General features: G+C 41.5%; 1 protein-coding gene across 1 annotated transcript in view; it reads right to left on the minus strand.

The window, feature by feature from the left end:
• Positions 1 to 22,733, minus strand: part of LOC147733551 (gonadotropin-releasing hormone II receptor-like) — a 228,688-nt gene that overhangs the window by 85,644 nt on the left and 120,311 nt on the right. Inside the window, exon 2 of the mRNA XM_086958981.1 lies at positions 3,203 to 3,407. Coding sequence (XP_086815107.1) covers positions 3,203 to 3,407 — 205 coding nt within the window. The remainder of the gene's footprint in view (positions 1 to 3,202; positions 3,408 to 22,733) is intronic.

The raw sequence follows: 22,733 nt of genomic DNA on the forward strand, positions 1-22,733 counted from the left end.
CTCCAAGACTATGCCCACTTGGGCAGAAGTTGGCATATTTGTCACAATCATATAAGGCATTATGCTTATGCATAGAATTGAAATTTGACATGCTTACTTAGCGAGTAATGGATTTATCAACGCAAATGGTGCGATGCTTATTGTTTATTGTAAGCACTCTAATGCCTTAAACATGTCATGTTATATAAGAGATATTTATTTACTTTGGCTTATATTTGACACTTACTAAACCAAAAAGAAATGAATATGTTTCCAATTCCAAAATGTCCCCCACACTTTGCACTTTGGGTGTTTATGTGTTAGTCCTATTTCTATGATGAATGTATAGAGAATGTAAAAGGACTACGTTTTAGAATCCACAGCAAACGTGAGCAAGCCGTGAGGTGAAACGCGTTGTTTGTTTTTGCTGCCAATAAATCTCCACAGCACAGCAGACTCTTGGTGTGTCGTCTACGTATTTTCTGGAATGGAAAGCGTGTGGTGAAATATATTGGGCTTCCGGGAGCGGGTACTAGCCTGTACCGGGAATCTGGGCTTGTCATATATATATATATATATATATATATATATATATATATATATATATATATATATATATATATATATATATATATATATATATATATATATATATATGCATGTTTAATGCATTTTGTAAATATATCCAACTCCTTTTATAGAGCCATGACAGCCGGGCTTCTTGTGTTATCAAAAATATTATTATAGAAATGAATTAACAATATGCTCAACTTTTCAGTGGGTTGAAATCATAATAGCTGGAAAAATGTGACTTGGTGTACATTTTTTTACGACTCAATGGGGATTCAATAGAAATTAGGGTGGCTAAACCTCCCTTTACCTTTCTATTTCGCCAACGGATTGCTGGTGTTATAACAGAAAATGCACCTCAATTTATTAAGCTTCTATATTCCAAGTTTCTTTTAAGGTAATTAAATGGAAGTTTTTACCCATATCTAGCCAGGCTTCATCTTTCACCTAATTTCCAATCTTAGGTATGTTCCATGTTGTAATAGTCAGATTTGTATTCAACTGGGTCTTTTTTGTGGCAATCTCGAGACTGGTTATAATTCTTGAGTGTGTTTTTGGACTCATCTTTGTGTTACTTGCTTGTACTGCACTCTTGTGCAGTCAGTCCAGGTCACTACATCTTCTGAGTGGTGCAAATCTATTTGATGTTGATAATGGTGTGTACTAATCTGTTTGGGGTGTCTTGTTCTAGTATTGGGAGGTTTTTCAGCACCTGGGGGCAGATTTATGTTAACTGGCGCATCCCCAGGGATGCGCCAGTTAAGATGCGCCACAGTGCGCCACAGCTCCGCCAGCCATAGTGCGCCGCATTTATAATGCGGCGCACCATTGTGCAAAAACGGCACAGATGCGTGACGCATCTGTGCCGGAATTGTGTCGCATTGCTGGAGTTGCGTCACAAGCGCGACGCAGCTCCAGCAAGGCTCGGGGGTGCCCCATTTTAACAATGCTGCGTCAAGACCTACGCCTGCTTCAAGCAGGCGCAGGCTTTTGACGCAGCATTGGCTTAAAAGTGACTGAGTGAAATCTCATAGATTTCACTCAGCCACTTTTGCGAGGCGCACCTGCCCCGGAACGCCCACCCTGCGCCAGAACGCCCACAAGCGGCGCAGGGCTTTACAACGTGACGCATCTACCTAGATGCGTCACATTGTAAATTGTTCGTAGGGATGCGCCACGTTTACGCCACCTTGCGTGACGCAACAGCGGCGTAAACGTGGCGCAAGGGCCTCATAAATCTGCCCCCTGATTTCTAAAAGACCCTGAGTGGTATTGCAACAATAACCTCTGGTCGGTTTGCAATCATCCTTTGCCTATGGTACAACTCCCTGAACAATGCTTCAACCATCAATGGCGAGCAGAAATTTACAACACAATCCCTTGGCACAGTTTCCTTGAAAACCCAACCCAATTTTCCCTCCATTATTCGTTGACCTTAGATGCCAGCTTTTGTACGTCTTTCACTACTATTGTGTATGGCGTTGCCTGAGGTAATAGGTGCAAAGTGTCTTGAGCATACCTCATAGTACTAAAGATTGTGACTTCCATATCGCCAATAGTTTTATTGATGGTATTAATACGGGCAGGCTTGGATTTTCTTATACACATAGTTGTATTCTCCCTAGCTGAACCAAATAAATTATTATAGGCTACTCCACTTGAGGACTTTCCCGTGAGCTCCATATTAACAAGTTCAAAAGCATGATTTGCGCCAGAAAACTTAACAGGGAATGTAAGGTCTCTAACCATTTTCCCGATTAGGTTAACATCTTTCTTAACCCTTTTTATTTCAGACATAAGTCTTATTTCAGTAGTATGTATTATGCCATCTAACTTTTTGAAGAAACCCTCTACAGTTTTTTAAGTTATTTGGCGCTTATTTGTTATCCAACTCTTGTGCTTTTACATGCTTTGTTTTTGGCTTAACCGTTTAATCCTGAATATTTGGCCTAATTGATACTACTTCTGTTGGCTGCTTACTTTTTTGGCAGGAGGGGAAATACGTTTGGTGCTATGTGACAGGACAGTTATCTCTAATGGAGATGTCAATAAGAAAGTCAGGTGTGCCCTGGGACCACAAGTCCCACCAGGGCAGAGCACAAACAACAACAGCAGAGTCCCGCGCTGTGGAGTGAAAGGCTTCGCTATGCAGCACAATGTGAAGGTATTTCCCCCTCTCAACAGCTGCGGCCGATTTGAAAGTCAGGTGAGCCCAATGCACAATTTATTAGACAAAGGGGAGCATGCTGCTATGATATTCAGGGGAAGCAGGCTTGCAAATGATCACAGCCTACCTCTTTTTTTCCACAAAGTTTCTTATAGAGACTACACACTCTGAAAACGTGAATTTACATTCTTAATAATCACACAGATTTTGATAAACCATGCTCAAACATGATATTTGGAGAGACAGAAAACATTACTATATTAATTATTTGAAAAATATTAAATTGTGCATTATATAATAATATAACACCGCATAGCTTATCAGTCCTATGAAAACATTGTAGCTGCTAATTTAATGCACCCCTTCTTTTAGGCAAATTTAGTGAAATGGATAAATTGTGCCAACCACTCTCCTCAAACCTTTCCCTCCCTCACCCTTGAAATCAGGTTATGCTGCTTGGTCTACTTGTTTGTGGGGAAGACTCACTTGTTCCTTTAGTCATTCGCCTGGAAATCTCCACCAGGATCCTGGAGTAACAGAAGATCATGATGAGAAGAGGCAGGAGGAAAAGGCAGACAAAGCTCACCATGTTGTAGCCGGTCTCTTGCCAGTGTTCTGGGAAACTGCCCCTGGTAGTGCACTGCGTGAAGTTCTGTGGAGCGGTAATTGTGACAGTGTGGAACAGGAACAGCTAAGGCAAAGGAAACCAAGAGTAACTGTAAATCAGCTGCAAAATTTAACTAGTTTCACCCATTTTGTTTTTTGTTTAGGAAAATTTCCCACAAAAGTGGCTATTACACATGTACAAGTTTGCTCTTACACTTTTAAAGAAATGTACTACTTTGGCTATTCACCATTTATAAGCGTAAAGTTCTAAAAAACAGAAGACTCACATGTCTTAACCCCCTGAAATTGAGTGCAAGCTGCCACAGCCAAAAAGGAGCAGTAGGACGTTTAGCACCACACGTGTCCAGCCACTAACACTGCACCACCCTTGCACACAAATTAAATGTAATGTTAAAACATAATTTATGTTTCAAAAATAAATATTATTTCATGTTAAAATAATTTTTACTTTAAAAAATGATGCAATTTTTATTTAATGTATGTAATAATTATTTAAACCATAGGGTAATAGTTTAGAGTTTCTACTACTACCTTTTCACATGTAGGTGGAGGTCTGTGCCACTCCACATGTTAATTAAATGAAAAAACATAAAAGGTTGGAAAAATATTTTAATGTAATAGATTAATGTTTCATAAATTTACTTTAAATGTTGAACAGTGTAAAAGAGCATCATTGATAACTTTAAGATTTAAATAAAGACATATATATATATATATATATATATATATATATATATATATATATATATATATATATATATATATAGTTTTTATATATTTTTTTTTATATATCAAACAATCCAAACAAGGAACCACCACACACCAGGAGAATGTAATCTTTTCACTTTTTATTTGCAAACGTGCATATTCCACCACTACCACCACCTGGTGGTAGCATTGGTGGTAGTGGTGGAATTTGCACATTTGCAAATAAAAAGTGAAAAGATGACATTCTCCTGGTGCAAGGTGGTTCCTTGTTTGGATCGTTTGATATATAATAATTAAGAGAGGAAGAGTCCACCCTCGACAACCGCACCCTCTGTGAGAAGAGCGTGCTACTATGGACGAATTGGTGTTGGAAAGATATATATATATATACACTTAGTAAATCGCTGCAGCCCAAGCCTACTTGTAACGGGAAGCCCGTGGTGGGGAAGCGATCCCATATATCTCCAATCTTTGGGGAAATCTTCTGATTTGGTCTCTGAACCAAATCTCAAGAAACTCACACAGCGGCTCCAGTCTTTACAAAGCGTGTTTGTTATTTGTGCAACAATGCTGCCCAATGCGTTTCGAAGCTCGAAGTCCTTGGTCAAACCCAAGGAACGGCGATGGGAACTTGCTTTGCCCCCAGTTTTGTAGTTTTATACCTGGGTTGGTGGGAGGTGCAGGTGGTGAGTACCATCAGTCATTTTGACAACTACATCATTCTCTGGGTGTGGTACATTGATGATATCTTCTTTATTTGGAGAGGAAGGGTTGATCAAGGTTCTAAATGTGTGAATACTCTGAATGACAATTAGCTGAATCTCTCATTCACTTGTCAAATTAATAAAACCACCATCACATTTTTAGATCTGAAAGTGACAGCTAAGGGCAGCAAATTAGAAAGCAATCTGTTCCGAAGAAGCAAGCTTAGAACAGTCTACTACATGCAGAAAGTTGTCACCTGAAAAATCTGATTCAGAGTATCCCATTTGGAGAATTATTAAGAGCAAAAAGGAACTGTAGCTCAGATGAAGGGTTTGACAATATAATTAAAAGATTTGGAGAAAGAGGATACTCCAAAAAGGTGTTAAACAGGCATGTAAGAAAGTGAACAAACTGTCCAGAACAGAACTGCTAAACCCCATCAAGGAAAGCCCAAAAGAAGGACAGGCAGTTAGGTTTATTACCTCCTTTCATAGCCAGGCAGGGGCTGTCAGGCGAAGTATCAAAAAGTTTAGGAAATTTTTGAAAACAGATCAGGATTCAGTGAGCCAGATAGGAACAAACCCACAAATTACATTCAGAAAGGCCACATCTATAAAAAACACTTTAAGTCAAAGTTTAGTTACACAAAACATTAAACCCAATATTATACAAGAATTTTATACATATGGCACATGAAAAGCTTGTAAATAAAGCCACAATTGTGAGACAATAAAGTTATCCAAAGACAAACCCCCTTTTAAGATAGCGAAACATCTTACATGTAATTCTGATCATATTGTATATGCACTAACATGTCCATGTAATAAACATTATTGTGGGAGTACCATTAAAAAGCACAAAAGTGTGTCCTAGAACATCTGCGGGCAATTGAATAATGACAAGCAGTATCCAATTGCAAGACATTTTAGATGCAACATAATCAGAATACCATTTTACTGTCCTTCTGTGTGTTGGGTAGAATCCCCATCAGAGAAAGGGTGGAACAGAGTACAGGAATTAAGACGGTTGGAATCTTCATTAGATACAACACACTTCATCCCACAGGTCTCAATCTTGACGAGGAACTAGCTATATATCAGGGATAAATTGGTTAAACATGACTTGAAAACCAGAATAGTATTATTAAAACCAAGGCCTCACTACATACTAGGTAGAAATAAATGTTGTTTTTAACTAAGTAATCTTGTAATCATGATGAAATGATGATTTTTTAATAAGTTTCATTTGTGAGCCATTTGCGACAATTTTTATTTTATGCCCACTTGGTCAGAATACAATGCAATGTAATAGCATGTGCCGGCACTAGTACTGAAAGCTAGAGAGTTAGGGTTATAAAAGCCCACTGGGGCAGAATTGTACATAAGAAAGAGAAAATCATGCTAAAATGTATTATGTAAAGTGCAATTGACAAATCAAATATTTTTTTCTGTCTTGGCTATATGAAGACTCATATAACGATAGATGTGAACATGTATTTTTATATATATATATATATATATATATATATATATATATATATATATATATATATATATATATATATATATATATATATATATATACACACAAGGAACCTTCGGGTTTCGAAACGCGTCAGGAGTTGTTTGCCATTCTTTAGGAAATTTTCCAAAAAGATTCTCTTTTTTGATCACTTCCTATCTTGAAAGTTATGGGGTGATTGGTTATGAGGGGCTGAGAAAAAAGGGGGGTGATAACGTGTTTTCTCAATAGATTTTTCATAGGAAACTTTAGACAAGGCTACAGGTCAAACTGCTGAATGGAATGTCGCCAAATTCGGCAGGGAGAAAGGTTTTGGTCTAGAAAGTGCTATTTTGTTGAACTGGTGTAAATCCGTTCAATAGTTTTTGAGCACGAGCTTGCCTCTGATTGGCTGCTAACTTTTCAAAGCAGGAAGTGTCCTCTGATTGACTACTAATACTTGAAAACAGGAAGTGTTAGCAGCCATCAGGTGCCTCGCATTGAGTGAAAATATAATATAGCGGAGCTCTGTGTAATAATGATTTGGAGGCAGTAAAGGTTTAAGATTTATTAACAATAAAGGAGAAACAGGTGAGTGCCAGGCAGCACGACTTCAACTCCACAACACTACTAGGAAGATAACCCTTTCAAGCTCCCAGTGCCCAACATCACTACTTCAGAGGTATGTCTTTAGAAGCTAGTCCGTTGGCTCGCAGCTCTCCACTTTTGCGAGCTGGTACGGTGCTGTGCCTGTATCTCTGCGAGCTGCTACGCTGCTGTTCCTTTGGGAGTGGATGGCTCGTAGTTCTGCCTCTGTGAGTTGAGCGGATGGGCCACAGTTGTCTCTCTGCGAACCTGGGTACGAACTGTTCATAAGTCTCACTATATGAGCATTGAAAAGCCATTTTGTGATTCAGTCTGTCAGCTGGCATCTGTCTGAGGCATTTCTGAAACAAACCGGAGCTCTGTCTGTGAGAGATGCCCTTTCACTCTGCCTTTCCCTACATCAGCAGATAACGCACCTTCTTCCCACATCACCAGCATACCGTCAACTAGGGGTGGGCGGAAGTCGCGTAAGGGACTTACACAGAGAGGCACGGAGATTGAACCAAACTCTGTGCCTCTCCGCATATTTCTGTTACGCGCCGCCCACCTGACGCCCGCCTCCGGCCCCCAAATATTAAATGACATCAAAAAGCCTAAAATAAGATTTAAATAAAACTTACCTTATCGCGGATGCATCCTTGTCCATCGCAGCTTCTTCTTGGAAATGTGCATGCGCGGAAGCCTGCGCATACGCATTCCTCACCAGGAATGCGCATGCGCAGGCTCCCGCGCATGCGCAGTTCCAACAAGAAGGGGCACAGTGGACAAGGATTCGCCTGCGATAAGGTAAGTTTTATTTGAATCTTATTTTAGGCTTTTTAATGTCATTTAATACTGCTGACAGGAGGCGGGCGGGAGGCGGGCGGCCAACTTCTGTTACACCCAGAGTGTGCGGAGATTTGCCCCGTTTCTCCGCCTTCATTGCGAAAGTCGGAAGGGGCAAATCTCTGCACATTCCGTGGGCGTAACGGAGATGTCCGCCCACCCCTACCGTCAACAACCTTTTTGGGCCCGCAAAACTCCCTCTGCGAACCACTGGTGGGCTCGCAGCTCTTCCGGTGCGACTTCTCGGGCCCGCAATTTTACGAGCATCCCACCGGCTTGCAGGTCTCTGAGAAGAGATGCAATGGAGGCAACGGTGACGCAGGTCAGACACCCAACGCTACTCCGACATCGCCCAGCAGCAGCTCCTTGTCCGCCATCCCCGCTCACCCCACACAAACAAATGTGACAGGAACGTTTTTAAATGTGGAGCCTAAAAAATTGGCTGGTGTTGCAGTTTTAATAAAAGATATGCTTGTGAGGTTCGACAAATAAGAATCTTAGTCATTTATGGGTTTACATATAAAACAGTTTATTAAAACAAAACAACAACAAATAAAACTATGATTAGCCATGGCATGTCATCCTTGTGAATCACAGCCTGCAAGACAAAAAGAAAAATAAGATGATGCGTTATGAGTCCAGTAAAGGAGAGAGATAAAGAGGAAGAGTTAGATACAAGGAAGATAGAAAGAGAGAAACAATGTGAGAGAGATGAAGAGAGAGACAGAGTGACAGAGAGAGAGCGGAAGAGTAAGAGATAGAGGAAGACAGAAACAAAGAGTGAGACAGAGACGAAGACAGAGAAAGAGTAAGAGAGAGAGAAAGAGAGTAGTACAAGGAAGATAGAAAGAGAGAAACAGTGTGAGAGAGAAAGAGAGAGAGAGAAGAGAGAGAGAGAAAGACAGAGAGAGAAAGAGAAGAGGAAAGAGAGAAAGAGTGAGAGTGAGAAAGAGTGAAACAGTGTGAAGAAAGGAAGAGAGAAAGAGAAAGAAAGAAAGAAAGAAAGAAAGAAAGAAAGAAAGAAAGAAAGAAAGAAAGAAAGAAAGAAAGAAAGAAAGAAAGAAAGAAAGAAAGAAAGAATGGAGGAGAGTGTTGACACTGGAGGATCACAGCTCACCTATGTGTCACAGGTGTGTCTCCAACAACGTACCGGGACATACTACACCTTCAAGTTTAGTTATCTGAAAGATAGTATAGAATTAGTAATTGCAAACTATATACAACTGCACATGCGTAATTCACTGTTTCTGCTTTGGGCACCCAGGCTGCTGTATCCCATCCACTTCCACTGCCCAGAGGTGTCTAACAGCCGCTGCGCACCCAGGGCCATATTATCAAGAATGAAAGTTTCGATATCTTGGCAGAGCCCAAGTCCCGTGCACGATAGTGTTTGATGTCCTTCACACCAGAACCTGGGCTTCTATGAGAATTCTCAAGGGCATATTATCAAGCCCCTTATCGCCGCTTTAGCTGCAATTTCCTGCTGCTAAAGAGGTGATAATGTTATCGCCGTTCTTGGTATTATGGTCCCCAGTCTGGTGTAGCCCATACAATTGCACTGCCCAGAGGTGGATAATAGTCGCTGCGCACCCAGGCTGCTGCACCCCATGCACGTTCACTATCCGGAGCTGACTGCCTGCCACTGCGCATTCAGGCTGCTGCACCTCATCCACTCCTACTGGCCGGAGGTGAGTGTCCGCTGTTGCTCAAACAAGCCTCCCTGCTCACCTTCTGCCACCGGCGTGTGTCGAAGAGAGTTGACCACGCGCTGAAGGAACCTCCTCAGCCTCAGTACACGCGGTGAACGGAGCTCACAATTCAAACTGGGTGTTCATTGTCAGGATGGCCACGCATTATCGCAGGTTCTACAAGTGTTCAGCTCTGGTAGTGTTTCGGCAGGGACGTCAATTTGCGAATCAGAGCGTGTTAGTTAAAAAGCAAGAAAAGATTGTGCGTCATGCGTCCACCAAAAGAGAGAGAAAGAGAGAGAGATAGAAAGAGTGAGAGAGTGACACTGGAGAAATTCTGCAGCTCACCTTTGTGTCACCGGTGTGTCTCCTACAACGTGCCGGGACATAGGGGACCCTCAAGCTCCCACATCTGAAAGATAGTACCGAAATAGTAATTGTAGGAAAACTAGTATGCAGGAATGAAAAGACAGAGACGGTTATTCTCTTGATTTATTTATTTATTTATGTATTTAGAAGTTTTATATAGCGCTGGCTGGACCCAGGGGTATCAGAGCGCTTTACATTTTGAGACAAGGTCAGTAAGACATGGGTCATACATAGCATAAATGGATATAAACAACATAATAAGTCTCCGCCTGACAAATTTCAAAATGATAAATATGGGAAATAAGAACACCGAAATGTGGGAGATGTCAAAAAATCAAAAATAGCCAGGCATACATTGAAAAGAGAGCCGGAAAATTGCAGAGGAGGATAGGGAGGTTGGTGGTAAGATTGGGTTTGTAAGGAAGAAGAGCAGGAGGGGCAGAACTGAGGGCAGAGGGTGGACAAGGGGGAGGGGTGCAGGGAAGAGTGAAGGTGGTAAACAGGGAGGTGGAAGTGACGAGGGGGAAGGGCGGAGTAAGGCTGAAAAGAAGGGAGGGCGGATGCATCTGAGGTCGGACAGATGTGGCCAGTGGAAGAGAGCAGATATGGATTATGGTCCCCAATATTTATTGAGGAGATGTAGTTTGAGTTCTTTTTTGAAGCTAGAGTAGGAAGGGTTGCAACAAAGGTCAGTTGGAAGGGCATTCCAAATGCATGGAGCGTTGCCGGAAAAGGACCAAGACTAACTTCTACCTCCCAACCTTCTCACATTCAAAACATAACATTCCCAAAGCGACGCAAGGTAGCCACGAGCTGTGAGAGCCCATAGTTGGAACTCAACACCTGCCCCTCGGGCATTGTACCAGTGCTCGTGTTACCAATCCGACGCTGTGCCAGAGTATACACGAGTGCGTATGCCTAAATCGCTCTGCTTTCTTTCTGCATTCAGGGTGCTGTACCCCATCCACTCCCCCCTCCCAGAGTTATCTGCCCAACGCTGCGCACCAAGGCCTCACTGCTCACCTTTTCCTGGTCACGGCACCCTCCACATCATGCAGCTCCGTTATGCAAGGTGATAGGTCTAACATTTGCTACTGAGTCTTGATATGGCCATGGCAGAGGACATACTAGTGCACCTTTCACCATCGTAGGCTGCACACCCGCTCAGTGCTTGCGGTGCTACCAACTCAGTAAGAAGTAAGGCCACATACTCCAAACTCGAAAATGGCGCAGAGCATGTGCGCCTGGTCTTTTATATCAGCAGGGTCACGTGTCCTGTGACGCCTGTGCTGGATGGGTGTGGTGTGGGTGTATACCAGCCGTGAGGGAGTTGCTGTGCCATCAGTGTTGCAGAGATTGGGCTAGATTGCGCACAAGTGGGCTATATTTTTCCGGTTGTGAGGTAAAATTTTAGTTTCTGCTAGTTGCCAGATTATAAATATATATACAAAGCTCCAGCAAAGTAGTATGTTAAAGCGCTTTATTAGACAAATATTTACTTGGCATACTGCTGCAACATCAATTCCAATGCATTCGCTGCCTGCTTGACGCTGTCCTTGCACCTCCTTCCTTAGAGTAGCAATATGGGGCTATTTTGGGCTACTTTTTATTTATCTTTGAACTATGGAAAGCTTGAAAAATCTGACAAACCTCGATGCGGGTGTCCGTGTTGGAGAGCTACTGTCACCCGGGTTGCAAAAGTCAGTGTCACTCTATGAGCCAAGTCCAACAATATGGCCAACATGTAAGGTACGGGCAATCACTGACCCTATATTCATCCATAGTTCCACACAAGAAATATGGTGGACATGAGAGATATGTGTAGATATGAATGCTTATTGAACATTCAGTTGAATGTTGCAGCTGTAGCAATACAGGACAAAGGAAAGTTGAAGTTTCAGTTTTTGGCTCATGGAGGGCAGCCAATTAGAGACAAGGTTGTTGAAAGAGTTAGACTGCATCAACATATGTACTTATACAATCACAGCGACGATCTTCACGCACATAAAAATTCAGTATACGCTCTCCTTGCAGTATAATGCAGTCTCAAAGTACGCACTTGTACAATGAGCGAGACAAAGTTACATAACTGAAGATTTTCCCCACTGTCAAATGTAAGATGGTTGCATACGCTGTCCAGAGCACTAGGTAAGGTGGTAGGGCCTAGGGGCAGCATGTTGCATATATAATGAACACATGGTCACAGATAGATAGCAGAACTGGGCACGTGCACTCAACTCCTTTTTATTACTAGGGCCAAATGCTCAGTGACGTCTTTCTTGGATGCGTGTGGGATGATTTTAAGCCAACCCTCCGGGAATGATTGGTGCTGACAAGAAGTACAACAGTAATTATTGGATCAGACACAGAAACTCAATTATAAAGGGTCAATGATTTGTGCTGCACTAAGGTACGGGCACTAAATATGAAATAATACAGAAAAGATTCTATTGTAAAGGGTTCATGACTTGTGTTACACTGAGGTAGGACAGCAGATGTGAAATTATACACAAAATATTGTATTATAAAGGGTTGTAGTGACAACTCGACAGACGTATTTATAATTTCAGTGATAAATTACTGGGAACTTCGTCCAGCTATAAAGAAAGGTGCAAGTACAATCTCTGCACATCATATCTGTCATCGTAACGTTCTCCACCTCTTGGGTGCAATAGTCAGCACAGACATCGAGGAATGTTTTTAGTCACTTCCTTTTGACATAGTTTGAGGAGATAGAGTACAATTCTCTCTGTAATAAATAAAACGTCTCAATTTAAATTGTGAGCTCTTCTGACAGAAGTGTAGGTGTATGAAACAAAAGATGAAACATTTATGGAATACACTGTCGAACTTTGTAGGTTTCAGGGTCCATCAAAGGATCCCATTTCTCGATGTAAAAGCATCTTCAAGCTGAAGCTGTACAATTTTTTGCTAAGTGTCTTCTCCTGTGAAATTTTCTCCCACATTTCTTTCAATTCTGTCTTCTCAGACTTGGTAATTATTTGATGTGACATTGCGAGCAACAGCAATTGAGTTATCTGCAACAGATTGTATGTCCACATCTTCAAAATCACCGGATTGTAATCATTAATCTAGTTTGATTCTTCTGTTCATTTTATATTATAAGTATTTTTGGGTGATTTTCGAGTGATAGTATGCCTCACTGCCGAAATAAAACTGATCCCTCTTCCTTGCGATGACTTATGGTGCACTAAGTTAGTAGTACTTTTGGTGCTTCGCGTGTACGTACCCTACGAGGATGCATGGTCCGGGGGAGTCACGCTCGATCAATGTCTTTTTGTCTAATGAAACCTGCCTCAATACCACCATGTGGAAATGACTTACGGGGCACTGAGTTAGTTAGTAGTACCTTTGGCGCTCAGCGTGTATTACCGCTAGTTGTTGGTCTCATTTGTGACAAATTTTTGTGTGGAAGCTATTGCTGGAAAACTGGAGATATAGGCTGTTTTCACCAGGTTCATAATGAAGTGATAATTTCAATGCAACTTGCTAACGACGCCAACTATCCAATTTACACCAACGTTCCATGGAAGAGGCGCCCAAACATTAATTGATTACATCCTAATTTCCATTAACAGCGCCACACGCATAAAGCACTTTGCAGTGGATAACAATGCACTTAGCGACCACCATCCACTTAGACTAATCTACTTAGAGCCTGACCATCATAAAATGCAAGCTAAGGACTACACCGGCCTCCTACATCAAGAAAACCTCACATTAAACAGACTGAACGGTTTCACCCTCAAATGGGGTAACCTAGACCAAGACTTAACCTGCACAAGTATAATCAAAAAATGCAGGACTCATATTGACAACTGTCTAAACCCTCTGGCTACTCCAATGGAAATTCTGACCAATTACAATGAGATAGTGAAAACCATCGGTACAGAACTAACCAAACCTAGGAAACAAAGCAACACTCTAAGAAAAGGTTGGTTTAACACCCAGTGCACAAAAACCTACTCAGAATTAAAGAAAGCCTTAGCAAAGAAAGATCGAAACAGAGAAGAGATTGTGCAATTAAGGAAAACATACAAGCTCTCACTCAGGCAGAGAAAAAAAGAGATACAAAGTAATCTCTGGACCCAACTCTTAAACAGCAGCACACAAAAGGACAATGTAGCCTTCTGGAAAATCGTAAAATCGCCATTCTTAAATGGAAACAATGACGGTCCTTTGCTGGATGTCGCAATTAACGCCGAGGACTGGGTGCAACATTTCTCAGGGGTCTTCGGTAAGGATAAACCCGGAGACTTGGTCCCTACTCCCCAGCTCCTACCTCCGGTGAACTACCCGATTGAAATTCACTTCACTATGAACGAAGTAACAAAAGCGATAAAGACTGCAAAAAATGGCAAAGCCCCAGGACCGGACTCAGTCCCAATGGACCTTTACAAATCACTTCCTGATCTCTGGTCCCCTCTTTTAACCAAGGTTTTAAATGCAGCCAAGGAAATCAGCCTCCCGAACTCCTAGTCTACATCGATCCTGGTCCCCATATTTAAGAAAGGCAACAGAGACTCTCCTACTTGCTATCGTCCCATTTCCCTCCTGGATTCGGTCGGAAAGATGGCAGGGAGGATACTTCTAGACCGTCTCCAGGAGTGGTCAACAGAACACGGGGCATTATCAGATCTTCAATATGGGGTTAGGTCAGGACTGAGCACTGTGGACCAAGTTTTGAACTTAACACTACTGGCTGGAAAATACACCTCAGCAAAAAAATCAACTCTACACATGGTCTACGTTGACCTTACGGCAGCGTTCGACTGTGTAGAACATTCAAAACTTTTGGCAATAATGCTGCAAATGGGGATCGAGCCTGCAATCATAGATTTCCTGCGTGAGTTATACTCTGGAGCCACGGGAAAGGTTCGATATGGATTGGAAGGCCAACTCACAGACAGCTTCCCAGTACAGAAGGGGGTCAGGCAAGGGTGCGTATTGGCCCCCTTCTTATTTACGCTCTATACTAACTGACTCGAAGCTGCTATGCTACAGGGCGTAAAAGACCTGCCAGAAGTGGGTCGGCGACCAATCCCAGCATTGTTATATGCTGACGATGCGGTGATCCTCGCACGAACCCCGATCCAGCTACAAAAAGCACTAAACAACTATTGTACATTCATGGCAAGTCTTAACCTAAAAGTCAATATAAAAAAAACCTTTGTGATGCACGCTGGTACCAAAAGGAAAAAAGTAAAGTCAATACTCGTGGATAAAATCCCTCTTGAAAGAACTAAAACTTACTCATACCTCGGCATCACTATTGACGAAGAGTTTAACTGGAAACAAGCAATCACTTCGCGTAAGCTGTCTCTCACAAGAACAATTGGTGCTTTAAAAGCGTTCTCTCTCCGTCTAGGAAAAAGACCTATAACAGAGATGTTAAAAATTTATAACGCAAAATGCATCAGCACGGCCATCTTTGGTGCAGGAGTCTGGGGAACAGCCAACGCTGAACAAATACAGAAAATTGAAAATCTCTTTCTAAAATTCTTACTAGCAGTCCCTAAAACCACAACTACGTTCGGGTGCCACTTGGAACTTGGATTGGATCATGTTTCAGATCTCATCAAGATTCAACCCATCATGCTGTGGCGCAGAATATGGGCAACAGATGAATGCCACCTCACAAGAGCAATCATCGAGGACTGCATGGAACTAGACTGTATGAATAAGATAAAGTGGCTAAGTTATGTAAAATCCTTCCTTGCGGATATCGGTCTCTCGAGGTTCTTCGAAGAACCACAGTCAGTAACAGACATAGCAAAGAAAGATTTAAAAAAGCTATGCCTGTCTCATTTAACTCAACTGCGATTGATGTCCGAAATAGGAAAGCCATCAGTTCAACACTGCCTTATGATACAACTGATTCCATCTATTCAACCGTATCTGCAGTATGACCTGACGCAATTTGAAAAGTTTCTTCTCACCCGCTTCAGGTTCAATCTCTTTCATATTATGTTTTCATTTCCGTCACAGAATATTTGGACACCCAATACGACACCATGCCCTTGTGACTCTATTTCATCTCAGTCCATGATACACGTTCTCTTCTTTTGCAGATTTTACACGCCACTTCGCAAAAGGTGGATTATACCAATTTTAAAAGCCATGAAGGTCCGCAGATGCCACCCAGCGTACCTGGCGCTACAGTTCCCTGAAAACATCTTAGCCACGAAATCTGTCGTACACTATTTAAAACTGTGCCTCAGGCATCGCACAAACTTATGAAAACCATATAGCTGCATTGAACACGGACTTTAGAGACAGTACAGTGCTCTCTGTGAGAGATTAATTTTAAATACATTATGAATCTAATGTTATTAATAACTTTCCTTCTTTTTTACTGTGTATATTTGTACTTTTATGGCTTTCACCACGAAAACCGAATAAAGTTCTTTTGAATTTGAATTTGAAGTGATAATTTAAAATCTCTGAAAAAACTATAGGTTTAATGAAGATTATAATTAGAATTTAGCATTTAAAAAAACCTTTGAAATTCAATGAAAAAACCATAGGTTTCAGGGACGTTATAGTTGGTTTGACATTTCACTCATACAAAACCATAGAAATTCCGCCGTTATAGTTAGTTGAGCTAACGATAACTTGTGCCCCCACAATGCACTGCTGATGATGTCACATATTACATCATTCATGACATGGTCAGTGACATCACTGATGACATCTCTCTTGACATCTCAAATGACATCATCCACATGAAAATCGAATGCACCTCTTCACAGTCTAATATAATCTTTGATACTCCCACTGTAAAATACAGACTACCATTTTCGAAACTATCAACACACCTATGCCAGTTACTACATACGCACTCACTGATTCCTAGGTCTACACACACATCCACACATTCACCCATACAATCACTCATAATACAGTCACTCATCAATATAACACTATCACATGCACTCATACACCTATACAGACACTCACACACCACCACTCATCCATGAAGTAACTCACACACCTAGTCAGTCATGCAAAGAATCAATCACACTCCCATTTCCTCACCTATATAGTTATACACACACCACCTCACTTATTCAAACATATACTAACACATACTTACTCTCTTATACAATCACTGATGCAAGTACACACTCATACATAGAGCCACTCTCACAATCACTGACTCACATGTATGGTCATGTATATACTCAAACTCTTGCATACACTGCCTTTTACAAATGTAGTTTCTTGGACATGTGCCACTGAGGAAACCAATCTCTCACACCCATACACACACTAACCGGCACATACAGCTGTTTCCACATGCACTCTTGAATCCATACACCCAGTGAATCAACCACTCACACATCTATGTACAGAGTCACACACTTCCCACCCACCCACACACACACTCAGTCTCCCATATAAATAATCAGGCAACTAATCAATAACCCAAATAGACAGTCATGTAGGTTCTGACCAACACATGCAGCAGCTTACACAACATCAGACATACTGATACAGACATTCAGACAGTTTAGTCACTAACGCATGCATTCAGTAGGACACATTTAATCACTCACTTATACAGTCAGTCACGCACCTACTAAATCCTTCATCCAGACACTTATACACCCACTTATTCTTCAATACACCTTGGCATATATATAAAACATATTTTAACTTTACAAAAGCACACAGTCACTGGATGATGTCATCAGTGATGTCATTTGAGATGTCATCAGTGATGTCACTGACCATGTCATGAATGATGTAATATGTGACATCATTAGCAGTGCATTGCGGGGGCGTGGGTTACAGTTAGGTCAACTAACTATAACAGCAGAATTTCTATGGTTTTGTATGAAAATGTCAAAGTGAAATGTCAAACTAACTATTACATCCCTGAAACCTATGTTTTTTTAAGTGAATTTCAAAGGTTTTTTAAATGCTAATTTGTAACTATAACGTCCCTGAAACCTATGTTTTTTTCAGTGAATATATATATATATACATATATATAAACACACACAAAAATATAAATAATTTATTAAAAATTATTACAATTGATGTATAGAAACAATGACAAGTCATTTCGTTATATTTCACTCAAATTAAAGTTATTTTAATTTAAAATGTAAAAAAGGCTATTAAAATATGTTAAATTAAAACAAAAATGATTTTATATTTAGCTTTTTACCATCAAATTCAAATTTAATTATGCCTTTTCTGGGAGAGGTGTGGCGCCGCCGCCAGGGCGACTGACGCTTGCATCTGGGGATCATGGTTCGATCTCCAGCGGCAGATTAGCCCAGCACCATTTGACTCTGGACAATAGCTTGCTTAATCTTTCCGACGGCCCCCAGCGCCTGGAGACCCTTACGGGTGATTGTTTGCACTTCACAAATGTGGATTATTATCATTATTATTATTCTGAGTTGTAATGATGTAACCAAAATCAACATTATTTCCTTTGGGGTTTTATTTTAAGCCTTACCTTCACTCACTTTTATAAGAAGTTTGTTGCTGTATTAGTGGTTTGCCATGATTTTCTCCTGCTCTAAGCCAGCACTGCCAAGTGTCACATATCACATTTGTTATTTTCTCAGCACTGCCAGTGACTCTGTTGGTAAGTGAAAGCAAATGTTCCTGCGAGAGAGAGATCGGAGTTTTGTCCAATGCACATTGAGAGTTACCAGCAGGTAGCACAAACGGTTAATGTGCCTGCTGTAAAGAACGTGAAGCATGCATATCACAGAACCTAATGTTGCTAAAAGGTGTTAGTTTGGGTACAAATGAATTCTTATTTGTAAAGCCAACCCCAATTACTTTGGTACATTTTAAATCTTGAGTTTGTGCTTCCCCACACCTCTTAAAATATACTGTTTACTAGTATGGCTGACATGGGATTCCTAAACTGATTTACACATATGGTTCATTGTCTTTGTGTAATGTTTCTGTAATGTAGTGCTCCGACACCCTGCCCTGGTATGAACAGCACTATAACATGAATGAAATGTTTGTGAGAGAGAGACAATGGAGAGATGAGTGGCACTGTTGGACAGTGGTTGTGATGGACTCCATGAAAAAGAAGGTCACAGAGTGCCACAAAAGATTGTTGCCCTGGGCACCACCTGCTGGCCCTGAGCAAAAGTCATTAATCTATCACTCTGCTCTTTGAGATTGATAGTTTTGTCCAGGTGGGAAGGTTTTGTAATCGGTCTTGACTGTATGTATGGACTTCAGTAGTAAATTGCTTGTTTTATAATGCAAGTGACAATTCATGAGATCTAGGGCCCGATGTAGGTAGCCCTTTACCGATCGGAATCGGCCAAAAATACCGATTTTCGGCCGTTTCCGATCGGTAAAGGGCTATCGAGATGTAGGGGCACATTTTCGGTAATTTTACCGAATCGTTATCATTACCGAATCGGTAAATTTACCGAATCGGTAATATTTACCGATTCAGTAATGATAACGATTCGGTAAAATTACCGAAAATGCAATGTAGGTAGCCAATGTTCCATCAGCACATGGCTTACAGGATCGGTATTTTACCATGGAATACAAATCCAAGGTAAAATACCGATTCCTGTGTACGTGCACATCTGTGCATGTACACATGTGCCATGTGGCAGACAGACGTGCCCTTAGGGCATGTCTGTGTGCCACATTGCACACATGCCCGTTTTGGGGGTGCTAGAGGGTGTCAAAGTGACACCCCCTGCACCCTTGCCAAATTCGGCATTTATCGATTCGGTAAATACCGATTCGGTATTTGACTTTAATCCTATGGGCTTCAAAGGCCCATAGGATTCAATACAAATACCGATTCGGTATTTACCGAATCATTAAATACCGAATTTGTAAGAAATCGGTAACGATTCCAGATGTTGGGACCTACATCCCATTTACCGATTTTGAAATACCGAATCGGTAAAATTCGGTATTTCAAATTCGGTAAATGGGATTTACCTACATCGGGCCCCCAGTGAGTATTTTTTGCATTTAGCTGTGTGTGTTTGCATATGTGCAAAACACTTTAATAAAGTACTGCCTCTGAAAGACATGTTTACTGTTTAATATCACAGTTGCACAATTGTTAACGTCCATTTCAGGTGCTTTGCAGCAGTTTCAAGATCTTATTACAGTTTCTTGTTGCTCAAACAGGTGCAACATTTCTGTTATTTAAAGGTTTCTCTTGTCTTCATTGTTTGATTTTGCTTGCAATACAGTGTCACTCATAGTCATTGGATGTTACTCATAATTACACTGAAATTATGAACATGTCACATATAAGCAATCTGAAACCTAGGCAGCTATGTCTTAGCTGGAGTACATCTACTAATGTTTTTTTTTTTTTGGTTGTAGTAGCTGTAGAAGTGCAGTTTGTGACTAGCATTGGGCCTACTCTTTCGTCGGTGGATGCATGCTCCTCCCCAGGCTCCTCCCTAGTCCTCCTTAAACCCCTCCTTGCTCCTTCCTTAACCCCTCCCCTTTAGTCATAAGTATTACCCAATTTACAGCCACTCCCTTTCCCTCCCACTTTTACTATAAAAATTTAAAAATGAATACTTATGTGTGTTGAGATCCTGCAGCCAAGGCAAAGGTCTCAGTACAGACAAATATAGGGAAGGAGATGGCTGAGACTTCCGCATGTAGGTTTCTGGGTGGCATTTTGTAGTTCAGTGGTAGTATTAGTGTAATAATACTAAATATGCTACAAAAGGAAGTTTTAGAGTAGCCTACCATGATTTTCTGATGAACTGGTGTTAAACATTAACATTAACATTAAAGTGGGTTATCTCTAATTGGCATATTTAATTTACTTATAAGTCCCTTGTACAGAGGCATACCATGTACTTATAAGTCCCTTGTACAGAGGCATACCATGTACCCAGGGCCTGTAAATGAAATGATACCAGTGTGCCTGCAGCACCTATTGTGCCACCCACTTAAGTAGCTCTGTAAAACATATCCCAGGACTGCCATTGCATCCTGAAGGCAGTTTTAAACTGCCATGTTGACTTGGCATTAAAATCTCCGATGCCTGAAACTTCCCCTATATTACATATAAGTCAATGTAACCCGAGGGTCAATTCAGCCCCTTTTGTGTCTGTAGACTGTCTTGGGTTGCATAACCGGGTGTAACTGACAGTTACACTTTGTGAATTTCACCCAGACAGGATCACAGTAGAGAGATTAGGTGTGCCTTGGTAGGCCATCTGCTAACAGGATGGGGGGAGGTGGAGCTGAGCACAGCCCAATTTACAACTGAATAGTGTGTGCTCTGCCTTCACACAAAGGGCCTAACAACCCCACGTTGTTACTGCAGTCAGCTTAGAGACAGGGTGGGGCGGGGCAGTGAATTCCATACACTTTAAGGCCTCTGTCAAGAAGTTTCTCTCACCTTCCAGAAACAGAGCACCAGGGAATACAAATGGGACTTCAGCAGGGCCAGACTGGGAACCCAAATTTTGTCAGACCAGCCCCTGTACAGTGCGTAGTAAGCAAACACAGTGAATGAGAGTGACCACATCAAGGGGGCTTAAGAGCACTCTCCCCACAAGAAAATTTGGAAAAAATGTTGCATGCTAAAATACATTTTTCATTATATATTCAAATGTATTATCTTGGAAAGTGCAGTAAATTATGGCCTTACAGTGCAGCAGTCTACCCAATCATATCCACAGACATTCATACAGAGAACACCAATAAAAGATAAACTAGGGATTATAGAATCAGACCACAAAAAATAAGAGAGGCATGTTCTCATTTGGTGAGGTGGGCACTCACATAAGTAGCCTTCCACATGGCTGTGGCATTTGGCCCCATTGCGACACTGATTTGGCTGCCACTGGTCCACCTCTACCTTGCAGTAGCTGATTGTGTAACCTTCCATGCAAATGCTCTGGTGTGTGCTCCCAACACTAATGTATTAGCATCCATGTTCACTAGGACATTTCACTCTCACCCCTCTCTTGGCAGCTGTCATGATGCAGGACTCACTTGGGATGTCACAGTATTTGCCAGTTAATCTCCCAGTATATTCACACTTTACAGAGAGATCTGCTACACTAGTCGAAGTAGTTCTGGCACAGGTCACCTGTAAGAGAGCAGAGTATGCCCTACTTCAAGACCGCCGGGGGATTATGTGCTGGCACTAGTCGACTACAGCGCATCCCTCTGAGGCCCTGACACAACACCCAGCATGTCTCTTTTGTTGGCAGATGCATTGCCCCAGAATCTATGGGCAAGCCAGAGACAGGATTGATTGCCGTCCCTGCCCAATCCTTGCTGAGGACAACACCAGCTCCTCAGCTGGATTGGTCAAAGTTGATTTTCTAGGCAGAGGCCCTGGTCTATTTCTGTGTACTTACGTGTACTTACAGCCATTGGAATGCTGTTCCCTAATCTAATTGCATTACCTACCAAGTGTTTATCGGTTTCAGATGCCATTTGATATTTCCTGTGCTTCCATCATCAGCAGATTTGCATCACATGAGCTAAGTACTCACTACTGTTACAGGTGTGCTTATGGTGATCTTTGATTGATGTGTTCTGCATCTAACCTGACTACTGCATTCTATGCCCTGATATTATAACGTATGTGGTTTTGATTTTTGCACTTTCAGGATAGAAGGATTGGTATAATATACACAGTATTTCGTTTTTTATGTCATTTTGGTCTACGTGTTATGTACAATATAATACATATTTTTATACAACTCTGTGTGGGGTCTCTTTTGTGATGTGTTCATTGTGAAACTGATGTGAGTGTGTTGTGCAAATGCTTACATATTGCCTCTGGAGATAAGCCTTACTGCTCTGTGCCAGGGTACCGGAGGGTAAGCGCAGAATGTATGTGGTGTGTAACTTATCCTGACTAGACTGGTGGGTTCTGCTTGGCTTAGGTGCATACTGTAATAAAGCCAAATCCAAAAGGTAGATTATCCAGGTACATTCTTTATTATGAGCCCCCCCATCCATCA

This window comes from Lissotriton vulgaris, chromosome 2_1 (genome assembly GCF_964263255.1).
Source record: "Lissotriton vulgaris chromosome 2_1, aLisVul1.2, whole genome shotgun sequence".
NCBI classification, from domain to species: Eukaryota; Metazoa; Chordata; class Amphibia; order Caudata; family Salamandridae; genus Lissotriton; species Lissotriton vulgaris.